The sequence below is a fragment of the Quercus robur genome, chromosome 2, assembly GCF_932294415.1.
Source record: "Quercus robur chromosome 2, dhQueRobu3.1, whole genome shotgun sequence".
Lineage (NCBI taxonomy): Eukaryota > Viridiplantae > Streptophyta > Magnoliopsida > Fagales > Fagaceae > Quercus > Quercus robur.
The window spans coordinates 11406259-11432079 of record NC_065535.1 but is presented as its reverse complement, the minus strand read 5'-3'; the positions used below and the strand labels follow the sequence as shown (position 1 = coordinate 11432079).

The following is a 25821-nucleotide window of genomic DNA, read 5'->3' as shown; positions in this document are numbered from 1 at the left end:
TAGCTCTTTTCATGTGATGCCATATTTTTCCATTCAAGTTAACAGCAAACTTGGTGTTAGGGTGCAAAGTGATACAATGATTAGAGTTTATGATGTAAAACGTGCATTTGAAAATTTTAGGGTGTAAAGTATAATTGAGGGAATAGTTTAGGGTGATAAAGTGTAAAATTTTCAAATTAATAAATATATTTTATAAATTTTTTATGTGAGATTTTTTATATTAGTTAATTGCATACTTAATGACAATTTTTTTTTAACATAATTTGAATAAAGGTCTAAATTGAATAAATTTGAAACTTAAAAGATTCGATTAAACGAAAGTAAAATTAGAAAAATGAAATAAATTTTAGTCAAATTTAATGGGTGCAATTTATATTTTAGCCTAATTTTTTAAACAAAATTTTTGGGTTTTTTTTATTTTTGGTCTTACCAACTATCTCTATCCTTTTCTCATCCTTAGTCCTTAATATTACAAAATCCCATTTGATGTTTGGTATATAATATTAGATAGTTATGATTTGGTATTTAATTGGTAGAGAACATGTTCAGTAAAATCTTGCATGAAATTGAGTAATTAATATTGTTCAATTTATATTATGATCAACTTTAGAGGTCATATATTTAGCTCCCCTAATGAGTTTTAACTCAATTGTTCAATTTATAAGTGTTTGGTGGAAAATAAAGTTGTGGGTTCAAAGACCTGCTATAATAATAACAATTCTTTTTTTTTTTTTTTTAAGAACAAAAATAATAACACCACCAAGGTGATAGGTGGTCTAGTGGCTAAGTCTTGATCCAACAATACTTAGGTCTTAGGTTTGGGTCCCCTTGATCCCGCGGTGCCCATATCCTTTCGTGTTGCCCTAGATAAATAAATATTAAAAAAAAAATCATAACAAAGACCACAATATGTGGCAGGTGGTATAGTGTTTGGCTTGTATTACCAAACACTCACACATGATCGTATGAAGATATTTATTTATTTGAGGAGCAAGAAGAACATGGTAGCGGTGTGGCAAGTTCTGAAATAGGGAAAACAAACTATTTGATTTTTGAATGAAGAGCGTAATGAAAACTGAGAGTTTTATAATGAGGGTGATGGTAGAGTTTTCAACGAAAAAGGGATTTCAAGTTTTAGTTTAGATCCGTGGGATTCAAGCAACTAGTGAGATATTTAATATACAAAGAATGTGACTTTGGAAATTGAAGTATGCTTTTGTTTCTATAATTTTAAGACAAATAATAAGATTTTAATTAGTAAAGATTTATTTTATTTAGTTTTTAGTACAGACTAGGTTGAAATTCTATGATAATGATACCCTTTATTTATTTATGTTTTCTAGTGTTATTATTTGTGAAACCTTGATTTTGAAGTATATTAGGGTTAGTTTCTTAGACATAATTTTAATTAGTATTTAAGCATGCCTATTTTTTCAATTTACATATTTATTTTAGGCAAAAATACCATTTTTAGGTTCACAATCAATTTGGTTCCTATATTTTGATAACAATCAATTTGGTCTCTACTATTAACTCACTAATTGAAAATGCATACGTGATGCATGTTGTGCATCGTTGGCACATGTAACGTTGACATGGTGAATAAAATTTTAATAAATATTTAAAAATGTCACACCAGCATTTAGATTGAAAACAAATAAAAAATAATAATTTCTCAAATTTAAAGATATGGAAAAAAATGGTAATAACATTTTATTCCCTGAATGATTTTTTGGGCTTAGATTTGGTTTAGGCGGTCAAACTTATTATTATTATTATTATTAGTAGAGGCCATTAGAAATACCAAAAAATAAAAAATTGAATTACAAAACTGTTTGTATCAAACCTATTAAATCAACAAAATATATAATGGAAATATCATTTCACTTACTATATATCTTTTATACATATAGTTGGAAGCATCACAACTCCATATATTTGTATATACAAACATGATTATATGTAAGGGAGATGCCAAGTAACATTTTCATTTTCTTCTTCTTGCTTGACATAATTTTTTAAAGCTTAAGAATGGAAAGCGTTAGAAATATCAAAAAAGTATCAATTAAATTGCAAAACTTTTAGTGTCAAACTTATTTGATCAACGAAATATACAATAGAAAAGAAATATCATATACAATATAATTTGTCTACATATAGTTGGAAGCATCACAACTTCATATATTTGTATATACTATCATGATTATATGTAAGGGAAATGCCAAGTAACATTTTCATTTTCTTATTCTTGCTCGACATAACTTTTTAAAGTTTAGGAATGAAAAATGACACTCATGCATACTTCAGTGACGAAAATATTATTTTATTCAATTATTTTATTTGACTTTACAGTTCAACCAATGATCCACTAGTTGAACTAATCATCAAATTACTTAACTTTTAAGATTTATTTAATGACTAGTCAAGGTTTACTATACTTTTATAATCTTTCACCTGCAACAGTTATTGCAGAATTATATTTGAATGTGATCTAAAATGTGTGAAGCACATGAGACTATTTTTTGCTTTGGATAGGACCAAGTAGGGCTTGGCAAATAACAGTCACATTTTCAAAAACCTTCAAAGTTCATGCTGGTTAAATTTTGAAATGGTCAAAGCACTAAAAGTCTACAAAATAAACGGCCAAGAATAAGTGACAAAAATTCAAAAGTCCACTCGGGTTTGACCATTTGGTTTGCTGTGTTCTTAATTTGACTGAACTTGAACCCCAAGCTAAGGTTAGTGCACCGCACCCTGATTCCTGAAAGTACGTCACGGCGGACGTCAAGTGATCTCTCCCTGTCTCCATCTACTCGTCAACGATGACGTAGGTAGGATATATACATTTTTTAGCACGTTATTAATGTCTTAAAAAAAATAATTTTTTTAATATTAAAATATAGAACTTCAGAAAATTAATTAATCATAGTCAAAACTCTTTTTATTTTTTTTTACAAACATAAAAAATTAAACTGACTCATTTTAAAATAAATAATAAAATTTTAGATACTCTAAAATTAGAGTAAGCTTGACCCTCAATAAAAAAGAATAACATTTGTTTTTGACCAACTAAGTACAAATGTACATGTGAGAAGAGGATAGTTGAAAAAGAAATTAGAGTTCAATTTGGCACACACAAAAAATTAATTTGTATTTTGATTTGATAAAAAAAAAAAAGCATAATCATCATAAGCGGAAACTATAAATTGAAATTCTAATATATATGCACGTATTATCCTTTTAAGATAATATATAAAGTCCAATTAAATTTCAAATTGGATTTTAATTGTAGTCTAATTTTGTACCATATGTCTTATCCCATCTATATATATTTTTAATTTCTAGGTGAGTTAATGTTGTGTTGAAAACGAAGGGTCTAATATAAATAAACCATAAAAAAAAAACCCAATAAAAAAGAGTAAACTCATATGTATATCCTAAAAATAAAATAAAAAAATAAAGAGGAAAAAAAGAATAAAAAAATCATGTATATATCTATAACTTAAACAATGTATAATTTGAATCCATATATGTGTAAGAGCAAGGCTTAGGTATAGTACTTAGGTGCTGTTTTTTAGGTTCTCTTTTTAAAATTCTACAATGTGAATTTTTTCTTATGAAATGGAAGTATATTTTTTAATTAAATAGTCACATGGTTAAATTTAAGAAGAGGAATCTAAAAAATAGCGCTGAAAGTACTGTACCTAAATTTTGTTCTACGTGTAATTGTGTTGTTTTTAATTATGTTATGCATATACACAAGTTATACACTAATTAATAAAAAAATAAATACAAATTCACGTGTAATTCTCTTGAAATAATTTTAAAAAATAACGTTAACAACACAACTATTTATAAAATTTTTACCGCAATTTTCCGTCAATTTTTTTTTTGGGGGTAATTTTTTTTTCTTCTACAACTCACAAAACAATACAACTTTTACCACAAATTTTATTTTCTAATTAAACCTGGGCTCAACTTTTTAACACGTGGGTAATGGTAATGGGTCACCTTCTAGTTTCAAACTTCTAAAAAGGTCTGAAGTACTAAAATAATTGGTTTTATTTTCATTTTTTGCGTACAAGTCCCGTGGCGCGCACACCGGTCCTATAAATAGAGAAAGCGTGGAATCTCTAAATTGTAAAAGCTAAGTTGTAGTAAAAGCTCTACGGAATCTTTATGAACCCAGCACGAATTCGTTGCTCAAAAATGGCGGAGGAAATCAGAAACACCGAGATGGGATCAGCTGCCGCCGCCACCGCCACCGCCACTGCCACCGCAAAATCAAGCTCTCTGTGGCCCTCTGTTCTCCGTTGGATCCCCACCTCCACCGATCACATCATTGCCGCCGAGAAGCGTCTTCTCTCTCTCGTAAAGTATTAATCAGTACTCTCATACTATGAATATTAAATTTCCCCCCCAATTTTGAAACTGTAAACCCTAATTTCCATTGTCTGAAAAAATTGGTTGTAAAACTCTGATATTTATAAATTGGTGTTCATTGTTGGAAATTCTGATATTTTAGTTCCTTTTTACATGTTCTTAATAATTCTAGTTTAGGGTTTGATAATGGTAATTATTGGTGGTGTTTTGTCTGATTTTGAAATGGTGGGTGAATTTGCTTGAATTTTTAGGACTCCATATGTTCAGGAAAAGGTTGATATAGGTTCTGGCCCACCTGGCTCGAAAATCAGGTGGTTTCGTTCTAAAAGCAATGAATCGAGGTTTATCAACACAGTTACATTTGATGCCAAGGAGGGTTCACCCACTCTTGTAATGGTTCATGGTTATGGTGCTTCTCAAGGTTTCTTCTTCAGGAATTTCGATGCTCTTGCCAAACGTTTTCGGGTCATTGCTATTGATCAGCTTGGGTGAGCTTTTTCTTATCTTGAATCTACATTGTTGTTATGGGCCTATGGCTTAAATTTTTATGTTTTCAATTCACATTTTAGGTAATTGCAAGAAATTTTGAGTAGAGTGCTTGCTCTTAGGAAACTTTTCTGACATAAATAATTGTGCATATGGTAACAAAGAGTTTCTCTCACTCATGGAATGAGAAAGATGTATCGTCCTGTAGAGAGTCCATTTTATGGTTAAGATGCTATTTCTTCTAGCTAACAGTGTACATGGTGTCACGCAATTAATGATATGCCACTAGAATCTAGATACACATTTATTTGTAATATTTAATCCGAACCATGAGATGGTTCTGTTTTAAAATTATAAAGGCATTTTTAGGGGGGCTCTTGGAGCATAGCTATTTTAACATGTGGTATTTTAGATGCCGTAGACACTAACCTTAGTTTGGAAGTTTGATTAATGCATATACTTTGCAGTCATAAATCACAGAGACCATAATGAGCAATAATCCTGCATAGGCAGAATGCTTTTAATAGTGTTGAGATCAAATGCTATGCTCTTCATTATGTTGTTTGATTGTTGGACAAATTGCATGTGCATCAATTTGCTGTTGCTGTTGGAGTTCAACATGGCTCTGTAATCCTAGTTTGAAATAGGATAGCATTCTGGATTTATTAAGTGGGAAGTTATGATAATCAATCAGAATAGCAGTGTTGCTAGAGAGACAGACAATGTGAGTGTCTATATGTTTTTTTATGTAAGTAAATGAATTAATCTAAATGAAGAAGGTGGCAGCAACCTTAGAACATAGTAGGCGCAAGAAAGAGAAGAAAATTTGTGCTTTGGCAATGTATTATTTAGTACCTTTGGTGCAAAATAAAAATTATATCACCCTTTTTGGATTTTTTGAAAAAATGTTTTGTACATCTGATGTTGAGTGCTGCACAGATTTTTCTTGTTAAGGCCTTTGGTCCTCAAAGTGCTTTCTAGATTCTGCTTTAAAAACATTTATTGTATATTTTGCTTCTTATTCTACATATTATTAACTTACCTTTATTCCCCTTTTAATCCCTTTTTTTGGGGAAGATTGGGGGGGGGGGGGGGGGGGGGGTGTTGGGGATAGGGGATCTGTCTTTGATGAGAGACATGTTTCTGTACCTTGTTGCTTAGCTTAACTGTATTTGTACATATTCCTATTTTGTTTGCAGATGGGGTGGATCAAGCAGGCCCGACTTTACATGTAAAAGCACTGAAGGTAGTTTTACATTGAGACTGCTTTATTTCACTTTGAATGGACTAATGGAGAAGTATTATTTTTAATAAGTAAAAATCTTTCTTATGGAGAAAAAGGTTTTTTCGTTCGATATATTGAATGCTTAAGTCTTTGTGTACTGCTTATTTATAAAGATTAGATAAGATACTACAGCAGTGAAGTGATACAATATATATATATATATATATATGGATTATGTTAAACTTGCAATTGGTAATGCAGAAACTGAGACATGGTTCATTGACTCCTTTGAGGAATGGCGGAAAGCCAAAAACCTCAGCAACTTTATACTACTCGGGCATTCATTTGGAGGCTATGTTGCAGCTAAATATGCTCTTAAGGTGATAAACATCCCACATCAATGTTTGAATTCTAGGAGTAATATTATTATTACCAGTTCCGTTTATGATGTCAATTTTTTGTCTCATGTATAGCATCCAGAGCATGTTCAACACCTGATTCTAGTTGGACCTGCTGGTTTTTCATCAGATTCTGATCCCAAGTACGAGACAATCACCCGGTTCAGAGCAACATGGAAAGGAGCAATTCTGAACCATTTGTGGGAGTCTAATTTTACTCCAATGAAAATTGTTAGGTAAATATTTTATTTGCTTTTTTTATTGAATATGTTCTTTGAGACCATACTATAAACAAGAGCCTTGTCCATTCTTATATTTGAATGGTTTTTGGTATGTTTATACTTTGTGCATGATGTGGTCTTAACACTCCCGAGCTGTCCATTGGCTTTGCCTTTCTGAGGACTATCCGTGGATTGCGGCATTAATCATGTCTATATGCTCGAAAACTTGCAATGATATGAGTCTAGTATATACTATGATTTAGAGGATTTTTATTCACGCTTAACAAAGAATTGTTGCAAAAATCCCTTTAAAATAGGATTAAGGTTAGGTTTTAGCAGTAGTTCATTCTTATCAATCCCTTGATGTTAGCATAATTTCCCTCATTACCATTAATATTTCTCTTTTGACAAGTACCTTTAATATCGCTTAATGGTGTAATGAATGGATTCCAAGCATACAATCTTGGTTACTGAGGTGTCATTTTTCCCACTGAGATTTTTAAATCGTGTATATTATCACCATTCTAAACAAATGAATTCTACCATGTAGTTTATTCTATGAACTTCATTACTGATCTCGAATTATAAATATGAATTTCAACCTATTTCATTATAATGGGTTGAATTAATTGAATTGTGAGTTGCTTTGAAAATGAGAGTTAATCCCTTTGCCCATCATTCAGAAAGCTTCTCTCTCATTTGTACCAAATATTAGATTGTACAATTTTCCCTAGTATTTTGTATTTTCTTTAATTTCATATATATTTTATTTTTTGCAGAGGTTTAGGCCCTTGGGGTCCAAATATTGTTCGCAGGTACACAAGTGCTAGATTTGGTACATATGCAACTGGTGACACACTAACTGAAGATGAATCCAGATTGCTGACAGGTAGTATAAGATATATATGTTGGCTTAATAGTATATAAAACAGTATCACTAGTTTGCTAATGGTTGCCTTTTCAATTGAAGATTATGTGTACCACACTTTAGCGGCCAAAGGTAGTGGAGAACTGTGCTTAAAATACATATTTTCCTTTGGCGCATTTACTCGGATGCCCCTCCTAAACAGGTCTGGTTATCCTAATCATTTTAAAGTTCTTATATTTGTCATAGAATTAACTCGTGCTTTTTAAAAAAGAAAATTATTTATATCAAATTTCTTACTTTTATTGTGTGCTTTGAATTAGTATTGTAGATTTTCCTGTTTTAATTTTAACTCAGTTTATAATATTTGGTGGAGTTGGACAATGTTAAAGCTCATAAATTTGACTCCAGTCTTTGAGGCTTAAATGTGTGAAACCACAATCTGTTGCTACTCTTTCTATTGGAATGCATTAATTTTATAAGTAATAAAATTCATTCAAGACCCATTTTATATATATCATTATAAATATATATAATGATGTAGCCTTACCAAACAAGTAGTATACAACAGAGTTTCTTTGTACGGTTGAGAATATGTACGATTTCTATGCCAAAAGTGAACATAAATACTCTGTTGTATACTTCTTGTTGTATTCTCAGCCTTCAAAGTTATTGCACGTGGTGTTAAGAAGATAAAAAAGTGAATGTTGCAACCAATGCCTTTGAAGGCTGAGAATAAAAGTTAAAAAGAAGATAAAAAAGGTGAACGGTGCAATATGGATTTCAATCCATCCAAATCAAGAAGGATTGTGTCCTGCTCTGCCACCAAGAATGGGTGAAAGTTTGTCACATCTGCTAGGCATGAAGCATCAAATGTGCAATCTTTTCCTTCTTTTCATTCATGTTGGTCATTTGAAGTTGAACTTGTCAAGACGTGATTCAAAATTCTGTCTAAATAAACTATGGATGTATTTTTATTAAAGAAATTCATGAAACACACATTCATACTTACATATGCGGAAAGTGATGTTCTATTCTTTCTTATCTCGTGTGCAGTGCCTCGGAGTGGAAAGTGCCAACTACTTTCATTTATGGCTTCCAAGATTGGATGAATTATGAAGGGGCAATGGAAGCTCGCAAGCAGATGAAGGTCCCTTGTGAAATCATTCGGGTTCCGCAGGTTTCTCTCTCTCCACCATTACTTGTCTATCTTGTTGCTTTTGCGTGTGAGCGCATTCACTCACTTGCTCATTTGTGTGTATATTTTTAAAAACATTTATCTGAATCTTGAGAGAATTTTATTTTTGTTTAAATGCAGGCTGGACACTTTGTGTTCATAGACAACCCAAACGGTTTCCATTCAGCTGTTTTGCATGCTTGCCGCAAATTTCTCTCACCTGATCCTGATTCTGATTTTGATTCATTGCCTGAAGGTTTGTCATCAGCCTAAAGGAAAGATAGTTGTAATGTTATTCTGTTGTATAAATATAAATTCTTCTTATAGTTACATATAGAACGTTCATATTTCATTGCTAAAAATCTTTTGATTCTTTGAAGTGTATCTGATTAAAATCTTGTGGACATATCTGCCTATGGGTAGTGTATGCGTTTTGTACAGTAAAAGTAAAGAAAAACGATGAGGCAGTTTTACTTCGTCGTTAACACTCCCTTTAAGTGCACGTTATCCCTGGAAACTGAAGTTTTCAGCATTTTTAGTGGGTCGTGTGTACTGTTCATGAGACCTGCATGTATTTTTTTAAGCAAAAAAAACTCTAGTCCCATAGCATTATTCACACATTTAAAAATTATTTTGCTACAGTGTTTTCAGTTTTCAGTTTTCAGCAATAAACGGTATCTAAACAGACCTTAAGTATCAAAATCGAAGTACAATTTTTAGGTGGTGTGAACTCGATTTCTTTATTAAATTTAATTATGTAGTTGCTTTAACAAATGGTGTTATTTATAAGGAAAATGCTAAAATCACTATTAATTTTATTACAAAAAGATTATAAATTAATGTGTGATAATAAATGTAATTGGTGTCATTCTAACAATAGTAAACAAATGTCTTAATAACAAATAACCATCACCCATGTTCATACCCACCACATCACCCATAAATTCATTCATTTTTCGTGTAAGACTATATAAATTTAAATGAAGGTTTTTATTGAATATTAATTACTTTAAAAGCTCAAATTTAAATTTTCTTTTTAAAATATTGAATGTGAACTTTAAATATTTTTATTGTTTATATACATATATGTCTATATTCTTATTTTATGAGATATATATTTTTTGCATTAAAAATTCCAAATTTATGAAAAATTGGACTTTAGAGATTTAAATTTTTATTAGTGTAGGCCATTTTTTGGAAAGTCAATGCACAAAAATCAAGGGTCCGTTTGGTAATGTTGTTTTAGTAAGTTTGTTTGTATTTTTTAGAAATACGTGTGGGTGAAAAAGTGTGTAGAAATATGTGTAATGTTATTTAAAAACTAAAAACTATTGTTTAAGTGCATGTACTAAAGGGGGTACTAAAGGGGCCCCTAATTCCTAAAATCATTAGGATAAATTACTAACAATTTTTTTGGAGGGCCCATGTCCATTGTCCAAAGTCCTCCATCTACTTCCGTTAGTGCTAATTGCACATGGAAGTTAGGGAATTTATTGTAACATAATTAATGTTATGTTTAAGCAGTGGAAACTATTTAATTGCCTTGTATCATGAATCATGTACAAAATGAGGAACACAGCTGGAGTTTGATGGGTCAAATTAGGCACAATACTAATTCATGTTACGGCAGTGAATAATAAATACTAAATAATAAATGATGATGTCTACGCGGGGATGAGATTTTGATGCCGTCAGTATAAAATTATAAGTGGGGTTAAATTACAAAGTTAACCTTATCCTTTACATCATATTTTAATTTAGACTTTAGTTCATAACATTTCAATTGTATCAATTTAGTCCCTAACATTTTTAGTGTTATTTCAATTTAGTCTCTGTCGTTATTCTTGGATGGGAAAAGCTGATGTGTCAAATGGAACAATAAAAGAAAAAATTTATACCACATCAATTGCTAACTGTATTGTCGCATCAATTAATAAATAAATAAATAACCAAATTAAAATCTACACACGTGAGATAAGTTTGGGGGAACTAATGGGTTCTAAAATCCATCTCTTCTCCCTCATCTCCATTAAAATCCCTGAAGTTGTAGATCAAAGTGGCTGTCATGGCCTCCGAGATTCTGGCTGTCAGTATGGTTCCTTTTTTTCACTTTCAAATGTTTTATTTTTGAGTTATACATTTCAAATGTTTCACTTTTGTCGCTGTTGTGTTGCGCCTTTTTTTTTCCCACGACATTTCTCAATCACCGTTGATTTATCATGTTTAAGGTTTAATACTTTTAAATAATGCAATCTATGTGAATCTTGCTTGGAATTATTTGGCTGAAACTCTGACCTTCCCATCTTCATTTAGTGGGAATATAAAAGAATCTCATTTTCCATTTGCGCGCCTTCCTACGCATCTTTTGTTGTGCCCAAAACATTCATTTGCTATCATTGTCAGCATAATACTTCTTCTGTCTCAATTTATTTGTCCTATTTGAAAAGTCAAACTTTTTAAGGGAATATTATTTATTGTCTTGTCCCCCTTATAAAAATGTATAAATTTACAAATAGTTTTGAAAATAAAGTAGGGGTATAATAAAGGAGGTGTCCTAATTAGATTGATTTTTTAAAATATTTGTTAATTTTCTTTTCAAATAATTTTGAAAATAAAGTAGGGGTATAATAAGAATATTAGTAAACTAATAACTTTGGGCAATATTTTGGGACATCCCAAAATGAAATAGAGGATAAACAAATTGGGACGAAGGGAGTATTTGATATCCAACCAAATAGTCATAATCAATCGAGTAATTTTTCCTATCGATTTACTAACTATGACTGTAACTGCAGATTGGCTGGAACTTCCAGGCACTTTGATTTTTTTTATTAGTTTCCCAAATTTATCTCACATGTGCAGATTTTAAATTTAGGTTTTTTTTTTTTTTTTTTTTTAATTTTAACTATGTGGTGGTATAGTTGCATTTGATGTGGCATAGAAAATAGTTTTTTATTATTCCGTTTGATAAATCAGTTTTTTCCATCCAAGAGATAATAACAAAGATTAAATTGACATAACACTAAAAATGTTAGGGACCAAATTGACACAATTAAAAGATTAAGGACTAAATTGAAATTCGGTGTAAAGGGTAGGGACTAACTTTGTAATTTACACTTATAAGTTTATTAAATTATTCAAATAAGTAATATGGCTATTAAATAAATCATGTAATTGAAAGTATTTGTGTATAATTTTGTATTTGAATGTTTTTTGCCTGTTAAGTTAATTTTGTAAACACATTAGTTATGTGACTACTTTTAGATCTTAATTCTCTATGAAAAAAAAAATCATGATATATTAAGTTTTTAGTAGAATTCGAGTTTCAGAGACACAAGTTCCAAAAGTGGTCACATAACTAATATGTTTGTAAAATTAGCTTAAAAGGAAAAAAAAAAAAACCATTTTTTTTTTAGGATTTGAATTGTTTTTTTAATTTTTAAAATTTTTTTAATACAGTTAGAAATTTCACTCTACTATAATCTAAATGTATATGTGTGTGAAGCAAGAGCAGAGCCAGAAATTTTTGTTTGGAAAGGGGGGCAAGTTGTAGCACTAATATATTTATCAAGACAACTTCCACACACACACGTTTTTTTATTATATATACACATATATAAACACACTTTTTTATTTGATAAGCTATATATATGCACACACCCAACAAAAAAAATTTAGTATTTTCAATCAAAATTATGTTTGATGGCGATCTTTTATAAAATAAAATTCATTTTTACCATTTTCATAGTGAAATTCTTAAAAAGTTTCATTTTCAATACAAATAATTAAATTGTAAAAAAATCTTCCAATTGAACTAATGAAATTTTCAAAAATATGAATGATCCAAAACTTGGAGGAATAACTTAAGCTCTAGAAAAATTTGAATATATCTTGCTTTAACTCATTATGTGGTAACTAAAGAGAAATTCCATGTGTAGTTTTAGTGACAAGATTTTTTTTAATGAGTCAGTAACTTGTTAATCGCCACATAATGGGTTGAAAAAAATAAATTCAAACATGTCCGGTGCCAAACTTTATCAAATATTTAACAAATATAAGAGTATATTTTACAATAAAAAAAAAAAACTAGAATTGCGAAAAATAAAGTTATATCTCTATAACTATTAGACCAATTATTTTTTTAAGAGCATCATTGAATTAATTCAAATATTTGGAGGGGCCAACTTTAATTTTTGTATATTAAATTTCGAAAACATTAAATAATTATATATATATATATATATATAATTTAAAATTTTGGGGGGGTCATGGCCCCCCACCCTATAATATAGCTCTGCCGTTCGTGTGAAGCTTTCTCTTGGAAACTTGAACCCTGTCCTTTACTCTCCACACCCCACAAGTATTTATACTTGTGGAGTGACCATCGCACAAAAGATATGCGGTAATTTGAAAAAGTTTATGAATAAAAATGTTTGTATTTTATTAAGTCACTTCAAAAATCCCATAAAACAACAATTAGTTGAATTGAGTCTAAAACCTTCAAATTCATGTCATGTCACATACTAGCAAGCCCACCACATGCTTACCTTCGTGGATGAAATGATACATTATTAACAAGTAAATCCTCTATGCATTCCATTTTCATAGAATTTACGGAATTAGACAAGAATTAGTATTTGTTAATGAAAACCACCAAATTTCAACATCTGCATTTTTTTTTTTTTTTTTTTTTGAGAATTAAAAACTATGAAGTTGGATGTGTAACAATTGGGGACCAAATCTGTGCCTACATCTTTAATACTATTTTAAAGTTCCGTCTTATACTAACACCATTCCTTTCTTTCTTGTCATGGACCATGGCTACAGTGAGAGCAAGCATTCAATTCGTCACATCAGCATTATACACGTCGGCAGCTGCTTTGTATGTCACACACCACATGCTATCACATCTTCAAATTAATTGATTAGGACATCATAGACAACTATCATATTTGGTCACAACGGATGAAAGAATTAAATTGCAAAGTCGTTAAAAAATTAAAAATACAAAAAATTTCATAGAAGAGAAACCCGATTCACTCCATTTGCACCCTATCATTTAGTAGAATTAAATACAGCAAACTTCCGGTGGGTAATTTCCATTTTGTGTTTCCACAGATCCACCAGGATGGTTATAAAGGTAGAGCTTTTTGGATGAAACTTAGCTATAGACTAAAGTTTTCTTTATAGAAAAAAGAAAGAAAGAAAGAAAATATAATGTCATTAAATTTCAAAGTTTTTAACAAATATTATTGTTCACATTGAATAAATTTTGTTGAAAGAAGTTAATAAGATACAAAGCTTTCAAATCAATCCATGTATAATAAAAGAAAGTGTAGAATTTACACAGTTTTGACTAAAATTAAAGCACATAAGTTTATATATAATTTTTTAAATTTATAAGTTTTTTACAATAATTGAGTAAATTTACACTGAAACTATTTATTTTGTATTTAGTTGTTTATTCTTTCTTTAAGTATCTCAGAATTAAATAAGAAAGTTGATGATATTTGTTGTATGTGAAAAAAGTGAAATAATTTAAAAAATCAAGAAAAATTAATATTTTAATAAAATACAATGTAAAATAAATAATTTGATATGGGGTGTTTTATAAATTATAAAAGGGTTGCGTTAACGGGTACCTAATTTTTGACTTTTTTTGGTACAATCTTTTTTCTTTTTTTACAACTTTATGTTATATTTTTCTGTGTAGAGCTAACTTTACAGAGAAAAAATATATTAAAATAATCAAAAAGACTAGTTTTATTTCATTTTCTTTTATTTATTTAATTTTTTTATTAAATAAGTCTCACTTTTGTACCATCTTAATAAATATATATATGCGTATTTGTTAACATTTGCCATTATAAAAAATAGAAATATATGAAAACTTTTGCACATGATAAGATACAACACTTTAAAACTTGAACTAAAAGTTTTTTTTTTTTCTTTTTTTGTTCATAAAAAAATTAAGTATTTTTTTAAAATTATTCTATAATTAGTTAATTACAATTAGAGAGAGAAGGGGAATTTGAAACATTTTCGGAAAAAGACACAAGCTATTTCACTCGATTAGAAAGGTCTCGACAAAAGTACCTAAACTTTTACAAGTTTTAACAGCGAGGTAAAAAGTAGATAGGGAAAAGGCATCATAACATCAATGAAAACTCTGAAAGAGACTCGTCTACCAGTTGAATATTGTTGCTTTGTGCCTGCCATTGCCATGACTCTATTTAATTGTGGGTTTGCAGTCTCTCTCAACTCACAAGAACAAGAAGTCAAAAAAAAAAAAAACTCACAAGAACAAAATTGCGCCATTAAAACACACTGTTCAACTAGGTAGGGTACACTGCAACTGACACGTATAACATTACATTAGCATCACTCTCCCTCTGTGTGCTCTTTTCAGAATTTAAAAATGTAGGTCCCAATCCAATGCTATACATTAACAGTGAGGACCCATAACTTTTTTCATAACAATGTGGGACCCAAATCCATTGCCACTGTATTATTACATCACAACAACTCTACGAGTGAAAAAAAAATTGCCTAAGCCTTAATAGGGTAAAAAAAAGTCAGTCAGGGACCACGTGCTAGTCAACAGACTAGTAAATCCGACGTGGCAACCCCCCCGAAAGAATCTTAAAGAGATTTTGTTTTGTTTTTTTCTTTTCTTGGACTCCGACACTTTCACGATTCCTGACAAACTTCGTTCCCCTTTTACCGATAAGAAACGCTTGGGGTCTTTTCCCAGGTCACATTAACGGCTACTTTCACCTCCCTTCTGATTCCGCCACGTGTCTTAGTTCCTTTTTTGGCGGGAATAAGACTTTTCAGAATAATAAACATAGAATTCTATTTTAACCAGTTGTGACTTGTGACCATGGACCCCGCCGACGCTTCCTAAACGGCGCCGTGGGGACGCAAAAAAAAAAAAAAAAAAAAATGTACATACATAAAATAGTCAGAGAAAATGAGTGAAAAAAAACCCAATCAGAGATTAATAAGGAATTAAAATTACATGGTTACAAAACATAAATCATGAAACAATTTCAAATAATGGTGGTTTAGAAAAATTGGACACAAATTAAGATTCTCCAACTGGTGAAGGAACTGTGGTGGGATCAGCTGAGGAAGGAATTTCTGGTCCTACCCTACAGCCTTCAAGCATGAATACAATGTCAGCCATGGATGGCCTATCAAGTGGATCAGGTGCTGTGCAAAGCAACGCTACTTTCACACCCAACAAGAATTCTTCCCATTCTGATGACTCTGGGTCTAGCTCAAGCAAGCCTGGCTCAAGTAGTTCTGAGATCTGGCCTCTTTGCAATTGCCTTTTCACCCATTTCACAATGTCTTCATCTTGTGTGAACATAACTGGCTTCCTTCCTGTGAGTATTTCCAACAATATGATCCCAAAACTGTAAACGTCTGCCTCTCTTGTTGCTTGTCCTGTTAATGCTGCTTCTGGTGATACATAGCCTAAGGAACCAATTGGGGTGGATGATGTGGATGCCTCGGCTGGTGTTGCTATGGTTAGTTTGTCTAGCCCGAATTCGGATAAATGGGCTTCAAAATCAGCATCAAAGAGGACATTTAGTGGCTTGATATCGCCGTGAACCATTGAGACTGAGTGCAAGAATGCTAGCCCGCGAGCAATGCCAAGTGCAATGAGGTGACGCATTGGCCAATTGAGCACATGGCCTTCTTGGTGAGAAGCCTCTTGGAGGAGAGTGGCAAGGTTTCCATTAGGCATGTAGTCGTAAACAAGAAGCCTTACATCGGGTGCTCCTGCATAGTAGCCTCGAAGAACTGTTAGGTTTCGATGCTTTACTTTGCCTAATGATTCTGCTTCTTTACGAAATGTGCCTTCATCGATTGAACCATCAGGAAGGCGACGAACTGCTAGCACCATTCCATCTTGGAATGTTGCTTTGAATATAAGCCCATATCTTCCCCGGCTAAGGACATTTTCCTCATCAAATTGTCTTGTTGCTTCCAATGTCTCTGCAACTGTAATCTTGTTATTGAACATCACCAATTTTGGTCCTCCATTTTCACCACTTCCACGACTTCCTCGACTTCCCCTTTCGCCTCCTGATCCTGCAGACACTGGGCTTCGCTTCTTCTCCCCAGCTGCTCCTTCTCTAAGCTTCTTGCGCCAACGTAAGAGGCTGTAGATATAGCCACAACAACATAAGGTCAAGAGGAATGCTCCAGCTATAGCCACACCAATAAATAGAATTAGCCTCTTCCTCTTTCTCCTCCTTACATTTGCACACTCTCTACCCAAGGGCTTTCCACATAGCTTCCTATTCATTGCAAACACAGTAGGATCATTGAACTGAGAACTCAACGTTTTCGGAATTTCACCTTCAAGATCATTACTAGACAAATTCAAGTATTTCAAACCAGAAATACGTGAAAGACTTGAAGGAATGGCTCCGCTCAATCTGTTTGAGGAAAGATTCAACATTGATAGGTTTGATAGCTTCGACAACGAATCTGGTATGTGGCCTGAAATGTTATTTGAATCCAATAACAGAGAAGTCAGAGACGAGCACTTGGAGAGCTCATCTGGGATTTCACCTGTAAAATTATTTTGACCCAAATCAAGCCCCTTCAAACGAGATAACAGAGAAATAGCACTTGGTATTTGTCCCTCCAAACGATTAGAGCGAAACTCAAGTACTTGAAGATCAGAACAATTACCAAGCTCTGCAGGAATTATACCCGAAATTTGATTGTGTGATGCGGAGAGAACAAGTAATGATTGAAGAAATCCATAGGTTGTTGGAATCTCACCAGTGAATGCATTGGAACTGAGGTTCAAATATTGTAGACTAACCAAGCTGCTAAAACCTTCAGGAAAATTCCCAGACAAGTGGTTATCTTCAAGAGCAACAACTTGCAAACTCGGTAACCCAAAAAGCTCAACCGGCAACTCACCAGAAAGGTTTTGCTTACTCAAATCAAGAACTGCTAGCTTCATCAAATTCCCAACACTCGCAGGAACTCTTCCTGAAATCTCACAATGACTCAAATTCAGAACCTGCAAGTTTTTTAAGCCCCCAATATTCAACAATACTTCACCACCACCCGATAACCTGTTATTACTAAGATTCAAAGAACTCAAATTACTGAGTTTCATTATCTCTTCCGGTACATTCCCAGTGAGATTATTATCATTCAAATTCAACATTTCAAGCTCGAACAAAGTTCCAAGTTCCATTGGAATCGAACCAGACAACATATTACTTCCCAAAGATAACACCTTTAAGCTCCTTAGACCACCCAAAAACCCAGGAACCGAACCCGAAAACTTGTTCCCTTCAAGATCAAGTACCCGTAAAGTACTACATTTGACAATCTCACTAGGAATCACACCAGTAAGTGAATTATTCGAAACTCTAAGCTCCTGTAACCTCAAAAGCCCTCCAACCTCAAAAGGTAACATACCGGAAAAGAAGTTTCCAGAAAGATCTAGAACCTTCAACGTGGTCACGTTAGTCAACCACGTCGGAAACACACCACGTACGTGATTTTCTTTAACGTCAAAGACCTCCAAAACACTGAAACATGTTCCATTGTTTGGCGGCTTAACCATGCTCGTGAGCGCATTAAACCCAAGCTGAACCGTTCTAAGTGAAAACGAGTAGTTATTATTACAAAGCAGAGTTGTGGGGACCGAACCTGAGAGTTCATTGTGTGATAATGATAGCACTTGAAGCTTTGGTATCGCTCCGATAGTCGCTGGGATTAGGCCCTTAAGCGCGTTGTCTTCGGCGCTCAGATGAATCAGTGAGGAACAGTTTGTAACAGCCGAAGGTAGAGTACCATACAACTGGTTCGAGTCGAGGCTGAGATACTCAAGCTGTTGAAGCTCTCCGAGACTTGCTGGTACTTGACCAGAGAAAGAGTTGTAAGAGAAATTGATGAGTCGGAGCTGAGATTTCACGGTGAAGTTTGTGGGTATTTCGCCGGAGAAAGAGTTGGAGGATAAATCGAGGAACCTGAGGCTAAACGACATGTCGTTGGAGAGTTTACCGGAGAGGAGGTTGTGAGCGAGGCTGAGGATTTGAAGGTTTGTGAGGTTGGAAACAATGGAAGGTGGGAGAGTCCCGGAGAGTGAGTTGTAGTGAAGGTAAACGACACGTAGGAGAGAGCATTGGGACAGAGAGGAAGGTATAGAACCGTTGAGGTGGTTGGAGTGGAGGCTGAGTTTTCGAAGCTCACGTAGGTTAGCGAGTTGGTCAGTGAGTCGACCACCGAGTTGGAGACGAGGTAAACGGAGCTCGCGGACTCGGTTGTTGAAACAAACAATGCCACGCCAGTCACAAGGTGCAGACGGCGTGGAAGAATCCCAGCCGTCTAAAACGCCAAGTGGGTCGTGGAGATTGGCCTTAAAGGACATCAATGCTTGGATCTCTGACAAAGTTTCGGCACTGTGTTGTGCAAAGGTTGAGATCGCCGTGAAGTGAAAAAGGAAGAAGAAGAAGAAGAAAGTAGCCGTTGCTGCCATTATAGTGGTGAGGAGCTGATGAAACTGTTTGTGGGGTTTGGGTTATTTTTTTGAGAAAGAGAGTGTGTGTTTGAGACTTAAGATGGGTTATGGGTGTACTTGGGAGCGTGTGAAATAGCTAATGCTAGCAGAGATGGACTGGAAAGAGTGATTGACAGAAACAACGCCATATGCAGAGAGATCCACTAGTATAGTAGTAGTAGTAGTGGTAGTTGTATATGTGACTTATATGTGCCATGATGCTATAAGTGCATATGTTTTTTTGTGTTTTCTCTTTTCTATTTCTACTTTTTAGTCTCTTGGGCTCTCCTACCCTCTTCCCCAAAAGGTTCAACAGTGGTGGGGGTGGGTCTCTTTCTGCGCTATTTAAATTTGGTCATTGGGGGAGAGAATCATTAACTCTTGTGAACTACTATCACGAGGGATTGGCCATCTCATCTGGTCCAATGCAATGTGACCTGAGGGATGTGAATTGTCTAATAATTTTAAAGTGTTTGATGCTTAAAATGGTTTCTTAAACTATTCTGGTCATAATGGTACTTTGAATAAACAATAGTGCTCATGGATTTCATCAAATTTTATAAATATTAGCTGTTGCAAATGGTCCAATACAAATTTACTTTGTGTAATTAAGTGTGTATAATATTGAAAGATAGATCATAAGCCTTTTTATTAACCCAAAAAATGGTATGGCTTTATCAAAAGGAGTTATATTACTAATTATTTACGAATCAATCCAATTCTGTTAGTATCCGTTAAGTTTCTCTAATGAAAGGATGATGTGTACAAACTAAAAATCATAATGCCATTTAATAATAATGAAAAGAATAAGTGGTTTTGGTTAATATAATAGGGTTTTGTTAACGGATGCTCTTAAGGCATTTGTTAATGGGTCATTTTATAAAAGTTTTAATACTACTTTTATGATAAAAATAAAAAATTTGTAAAAAAAAAGTTAATTGTTTTTTTTTTCGTTTCTTATAAAAAATTTCTTAAAAAATTTCTTAAACCAATACTCTTAGGCTTTCCGTAAACTTCTCCCAAGATAAAATAGTTGTGCCCAAATTCATTGATTTAAGCTATTGGGTTAAATGATGTCATATATATTACCCAAAAATGCTAAGACTACAACAAAACTAATAACTTTTGCTATAATTTCACTATTTACAACTTACCATGTGAACAAATTGTGTGTTTTTTCGTAGTCCTAGCATTACTATATATTATCTCCCCAACAATATTAGTAATAATCACTTTAAATTTCTATTTCAAAACAAATCTCCAATTTTTCTATTTATAAATATAATATGTAAATATAAATTTATTGACCAGTTGCTTAGTAAAGTTTTCACCAATAACCATAATTAGCCAGTGAAATATCTTTTGTAATACCAACAACTGTATTTATTAGTGAATATAAAAGGAGTCTTCAAGGATGGATGAAACTACCACTGGAGCTACCTTTAAAAAACAAGGAATTGGGTGCCTTTAATGGAGGTTTCAAAGACTTTCACTGGATTAGCTTTGGCTTCAGTTAATAAGAAACACCCTTGATCATTTGAGGCAGTTCAGATGTGAGTCATGTTGTCTTTAAAATTCTGATTTAAAAAAAAAAAAAAAAAAAAACCATTTCCGTTGCCGGGACTTGAACCCGGGTCTTTCGGGTGAGAGCCGAATATCCTGACCAACTAGACTACAACGGATTTGCGATTACTTCGGTATAATATGAAAATATAATGATAATTAAAATCTACAACTGGATCGCACATGTTCAGTGACAGGGACAGGGATAGAGAACTCTGCAGAGAGAGCGTCACTACTCTCGTAGAAAGAAGCAAAACCACAAAAGCAAAAGAAACTCTAATAATAACTTTGAAGGCAGCAGGCAGTCTGGCGCTTCAATTTCAATGGAAGCCTTAGCCTGGAGACCCCTGGGCCTCAGCATTGGGCTCTGTAGCTCTCCAAGACTTTTATTACTCCCACTACCACTCCCACCGCCTTACTCTTCAAAATCCCACAACAAGCTCAGCCTCTCAACCACCTGCTCCGCCAGCAAATGGGCCGACCGCCTCATCGCCGACTTCCAATTCCTCGCCGAACCTTCCTCTTCCTCCTCCTCCGACCATTCTTCCTCCACCGCCACTCTTCTTCCTCCGCTGGCTCCTCCCGAGCGCCACGTGTCCATCCCCATCGACTTCTACCGTGTCCTCGGCGCCGAAACGCATTTCCTCGGCGATGGCATTAGGCGCGCTTACGAAGCTAGGGTTTCCAAGCCTCCACAGTACGGTTTCACCGACGACGCCTTGATTAGCCGCCGCCAAATCCTCCAAGCCGCTTGCGAAACCCTCACGAACCCTTCTTCACGAAGAGACTACAATCAAGGCCTCGGTGAAGATCATCTCGACACCATTCTCACCCAAGTCCCCTGGGACAAGGTAGTAATTTTACCAATTGCCAATTCTCTCATGCCCTGTTTGGTTGCTTATACAAAAATTTAATGCATTTTTTTTTTCTAGGTTCCTGGTGCTTTGTGCGTGTTGCAAGAGGCGGGAGAGACTGAGCTGGTTATTCAAATTGGAGAGAGTTTGCTTAGAGAGAGGCTGCCCAAATCGTTCAAGCAAGATGTTGTGTTGGTGTTGGCACTTGCTTATGTCGACATGTCGAGGGACGCAATGGCATTGTCTCCCCCGGATTTTATTCGGGGTTGTGAGGTCCTCGGGAGGGCTTTGAAGCTCTTGCAGGTTCACTATATCTCTGAGTTAAATGCTTTTCATTCTTTTTTGAATGTTAATTGATTGATTGAATATTTTGTATTGTTTTATTAGATTTGTTTCATTTATAGACGCGGTTCTGAGTTTCAAACCGGACATAATTGACACCTCTATAGTGGTTTTGGCAATGCATTACATGCTGATCAATAATAATGAGATTTGCTTATATAATTTTTTGGATAGAAGGCCGTGTAATAGCATGCCATTTAGGTTGCCAATCAAAGAGATTACAAATGCTGCATTAATTGTGCCTGAAATACACACTAGGAGATTACCTAATACACGGTTCTGGTGGGTGGGGTCGTGTATCTCTCAAAGGGCCGCCTTAATGAGGTTTCACGTTATAAAAAAAATAAAATTAAGTAAAAGGGAGAGAGAGAAGAATGGAAAATATCAGGTGTCAGTGTGATGAATTCTGAATTTCAATCTTTAGTAGCTTGCTAAGAATCTTTTTTTTGTAGAAAAGTGATATATTTATCTTGGGCTTATAGGAAGAAGGGGCTAGTAGTCTTTCACCAGATTTAGAAGCACAGATTGATGAGACATTGGAAGAAATTACCCCACGTTGTGTTCTGGAACTTCTAGCCCTACCCCTAGGTGATGAATACCGCTCAAGAAGGGAAGAGGGCCTCCTTGGTGTGCGTAACATTTTGTGGGCTGTTGGGGGAGGAGGAGCTGCTGTTATCGCTGGAGGGTTCACACGTGAGGATTTCCTGAATGAAGCGTTCTTGCGTATGACAACAGCTGAGCAGGTATTATCATCAATTATCTTTTCAATTCTTTCCCGTGAAAGTTTTTGTTTTAAACTCAATTTTATTAATATCTATTTTGATTTTTTTTTCCTTGAAAGGTCGATTTATATGTAGCTACACCACCTACCGTGCCAGCAGAATGTTTTGAAGTTTATGGAGTGGCACTTGCACTTGTTGCACAAGCCTTTGTTGGTAAAAAACCTCATCTGATAAAAGATGCTGATAGCCTGTTCCAAAAACTTCAGCAAACTCAAGTAACAGCTCTTGATAATGCTGTCCTTGCTGATACTCCCAGAGGAAACCTTGAGGTAGACTTTGCATTGGAGAGGGGCCTTTGTTCACTACTTGTAGGGGAGCTTGATGAGTGTCGCTCATGGTTGGGCTTAGATAGTGATGATTCACCTTTCAGAAATCCATCTGTTGTAGAATTTATCTTGGAGAACTCAAAGGATGATTATGACAAGGATCTTCCTGGGCTTTGTAAACTGTTGGAGACATGGTTGATGGAGGTGGTTTTTCCCAGATTTAGAGATACTAAAAATATATGGTTCAAGCTTGGGGATTACTATGATGATCCTAAAGTCCTAAGGTATTTAGAACGGCTGGAGGGAGTTGGTGGTTCACCCTTAGCTGCAGCAGCAGCCATAGTGAGGATTGGTGCTGAGGCTACCGCAGTTCTTGATCATGTAAAGGCTAGTGCAATACAGGCGTTGCAGAAGGTGTTTCCTCTTAGTCACAGGGATCAGAGGGCAGGGCATCAAGAAGATGGTGACATGAATTACTCTGTTCCCAGTGTGGAAAGTGAAGAGCCTCTTGGAGAATCAGATCGAGGTGATTCTGCCAATTTAGCTGAGATTTCTGGAAGCAATGGCTCTGTTGAAATCCATGAAGAAGAATTGATTATTGACAAAATTAAAGATTCAAGTGTGAAGATCATGTGTGCTGGTGTGGTCATTGGACTAATGACTTTGGTTGGCTTGAGGTATTTACCAGCTAAGCATGGTTCGTCTGTTTTACGTAAAGAAGTTGGTGCTGCAGCGGCATCTGATGTCATCAGTGTAGGTATGACACAATGATACATATACTCAGCTACATGAATTCTTTAGGCCATTTGACTCGATCTAAAGCAACATCTCTACAAATAAATGTCATTTCACTTCTTGACTACCATTTCCTTCAATTTACGAGACCTGATCAAATTAGACATTCCTTAGAAATTATTTTTCTTTTGAGATGTGTATTAGATTAACTTCCAAATTCCTTTACTGCAATTGGTTTGCATGTTTAGATTTGATATGTAACACTTGATGTAATGAATATTCGACTTCACAAGATGCATATAAATGTTGAATCAGGCATTTTGATCACATCATGCCTTGAATTTCAGGCCTAGATGATGAAAAAGCTGGAGAGGAATTACCCAAAATGGATGCAAGGATTGCAGAGGATCTAGTTCGCAAATGGCAAAATATTAAATCTCAAGCCTTTGGACCAGATCATTACATAGAAAGACTGCCAGAGGTAAGTTTGTCACCCGGAGTCTCTGATAATTAGTAGGGATCATTTCCATGAGCTAGCCACCAGATGTGGACGCCCATAGGGATTTCTTCTTTTCTTTTCCTTATTATAATGCTCTGTGTGTGTGTGTGTGTGTGTGTGAAAGGATTACAGAAAGATATTACTCATTGTTCATGTTAGACATGCTTAAAGTTAATTCTGGGCAAAATTCTGCACCAAAAGTTTGAATTTTACTTGAGCATACTGAAACCCCTTTGCTTACTTTCTGTCACACACACACACACACACACACACACACAAACAAAGATGACTTTTTTCTTTGTTACAGCTTTACTTGTCTATGCCAGTGTTAAGCCACTTTTCAATATAGTATATTCTTGACCTGTTCTGTCTTTTGTTTTGGGCAATTTTTGTTGTTTGAATGCCAACATTGTACTACAGTGCAGTATATTGAGTTTATATTGCATCAACGTAGGCAGTAAATTGTTTAAGCTATGCATAAACTGGAGTTTGTCAGTAGATTGTTTGTGACAGCCAATGAAGGTCTTTTTTTGATGCATTTTATCTTTAGAATATCTAGTTAGTTACCAAATATTGGTTTATATCTTTCTGAACATTTCACTGATATTGAGGATTGCCAGGTTTTGGACGGAGAGATGTTGAAGATATGGACAGATCGTGCATCTGAAATTGCCCAGCTCGGTTGGTTCTATGACTATAATCTGTTGAACCTCACTATTGACAGCATCACCGTCTCACTAGATGGGTGGCGTGCTGTGGTGGAAGCAACCCTTGAAGAATCAGCCCATCTAACTGTTGTGGACCATCCAGAGCAGAATGCCTTCAACAGCAGAATCTACACAACGAGATACGAAATGTCTAGTTCCAGGTCAGGATGGAAAATTACTGAAGGAGCTGTCCTCGAATCATAATTAGTGTATATAGTATTATTTTTCTTTTTGGTGATCACATTGGTGGTAATTTTGTTGCTGGTTAAGTTCTTATTTAACTTCGCATCTTTGAAGGTTTTGTGCCGCATGTAGGGTTGGGTTGTTAAAGTTTAAGTATGGCATTTGTTGTTACTATGATTTTGTTGAGCCACATAGAGTAGCATTTCAGTTTAGTTGGTCCATTCAGTTCACTGCGGTTTATTTCAATTGTAAAATCTATTAGTAAATAATTAAATGAGTTAATTAAATTATTTTTCCCAAATCAATTAGTACATAAAGTCATCTAAGTTTTTTTTTTTTTTTTTTTTTTTTTTTTTTTTTTAAATTAATATTAATCAAGCAATTAATTTTTTTAAATAATGCATTTTATGAATGTTTTCATTTAATTATTAATAGTAAAAAGAAACATTTAAACGATATCATTTACTAACTAAAAAATTCACAAAGTGACATGATTGATTAATTTCACATCAACAACATAATAAATAAATGTGTAATTCTTTATTAGTGATACTATAGTTATCACAAATTTTGCTGTATGTCTTATAAATCT

The 25821-nt window shown here is 34.2% G+C and overlaps 3 protein-coding genes and 1 non-coding gene across 4 annotated transcripts; 2 read left to right on the top strand and 2 right to left on the bottom strand.

The window, feature by feature from the left end:
- Positions 1 to 4070: 4070 nt before the first annotated feature.
- Positions 4071 to 9252, top strand: LOC126712351 (1-acylglycerol-3-phosphate O-acyltransferase). The gene is made up of 9 exons (XM_050411649.1): positions 4071 to 4376; positions 4635 to 4871; positions 6069 to 6115; positions 6356 to 6474; positions 6568 to 6728; positions 7493 to 7602; positions 7684 to 7783; positions 8635 to 8758; positions 8897 to 9252. Exons 1-9 carry the CDS (start codon positions 4180 to 4182, stop codon positions 9026 to 9028), a joined length of 1227 nt encoding a protein of 408 aa, XP_050267606.1. The 5' UTR covers positions 4071 to 4179; the 3' UTR covers positions 9029 to 9252.
- A 6477-nt stretch (positions 9253 to 15729) lies between these two features.
- Positions 15730 to 19634, bottom strand: LOC126712350 (probable LRR receptor-like serine/threonine-protein kinase At4g36180). Its single transcript, XM_050411648.1, has one exon. It carries the CDS (start codon positions 19275 to 19277, stop codon positions 15843 to 15845), a length of 3435 nt encoding a protein of 1144 aa, XP_050267605.1. The 5' UTR covers positions 19278 to 19634; the 3' UTR covers positions 15730 to 15842.
- A 1273-nt stretch (positions 19635 to 20907) lies between these two features.
- Positions 20908 to 20980, bottom strand: TRNAE-CUC (transfer RNA glutamic acid (anticodon CUC)). Its single transcript has one exon. It is a non-coding gene; the product is annotated as a tRNA-Glu (tRNA).
- Positions 20981 to 21104: 124 nt separating this feature from the next.
- LOC126712349 (protein ACCUMULATION AND REPLICATION OF CHLOROPLASTS 6, chloroplastic) lies at positions 21105 to 25406 on the top strand. Its single transcript, XM_050411647.1, has 6 exons — positions 21105 to 21712; positions 21794 to 22018; positions 22540 to 22800; positions 22899 to 23862; positions 24188 to 24321; positions 24960 to 25406. The coding sequence occupies exons 1-6, from the start codon at positions 21185 to 21187 to the stop codon at positions 25248 to 25250; spliced, it is 2403 nt and encodes an 800-aa protein (XP_050267604.1). The 5' UTR covers positions 21105 to 21184; the 3' UTR covers positions 25251 to 25406.
- Positions 25407 to 25821: the final 415 nt, after the last annotated feature.

Bases quoted from the DNA above. Each gene is read 5' to 3' on its own strand.
- LOC126712351 (XM_050411649.1), top strand. From the start codon at position 4,180: ATGAACCCAGCACGAATTCGTTGCTCAAAAATGGCGGAGGAAATCAGA. The intron at 4,872-6,068 runs GTGAGCTTTTTC...TTTTGTTTGCAG, and splicing joins ATTGCTATTGATCAGCTTGG to ATGGGGTGGATCAAGCAGGC. The intron at 7,784-8,634 runs GTCTGGTTATCC...TCTCGTGTGCAG, and splicing joins CGGATGCCCCTCCTAAACAG to TGCCTCGGAGTGGAAAGTGC.
- LOC126712350 (XM_050411648.1), bottom strand. From the start codon at position 19,277: ATGGCAGCAACGGCTACTTTCTTCTTCTTCTTCTTCCTTTTTCACTTC.
- LOC126712349 (XM_050411647.1), top strand. From the start codon at position 21,185: ATGGAAGCCTTAGCCTGGAGACCCCTGGGCCTCAGCATTGGGCTCTGT. The intron at 21,713-21,793 runs GTAGTAATTTTA...TTTTTTTTCTAG, and splicing joins CCCAAGTCCCCTGGGACAAG to GTTCCTGGTGCTTTGTGCGT. The intron at 23,863-24,187 runs GTATGACACAAT...CTTGAATTTCAG, and splicing joins ATCTGATGTCATCAGTGTAG to GCCTAGATGATGAAAAAGCT.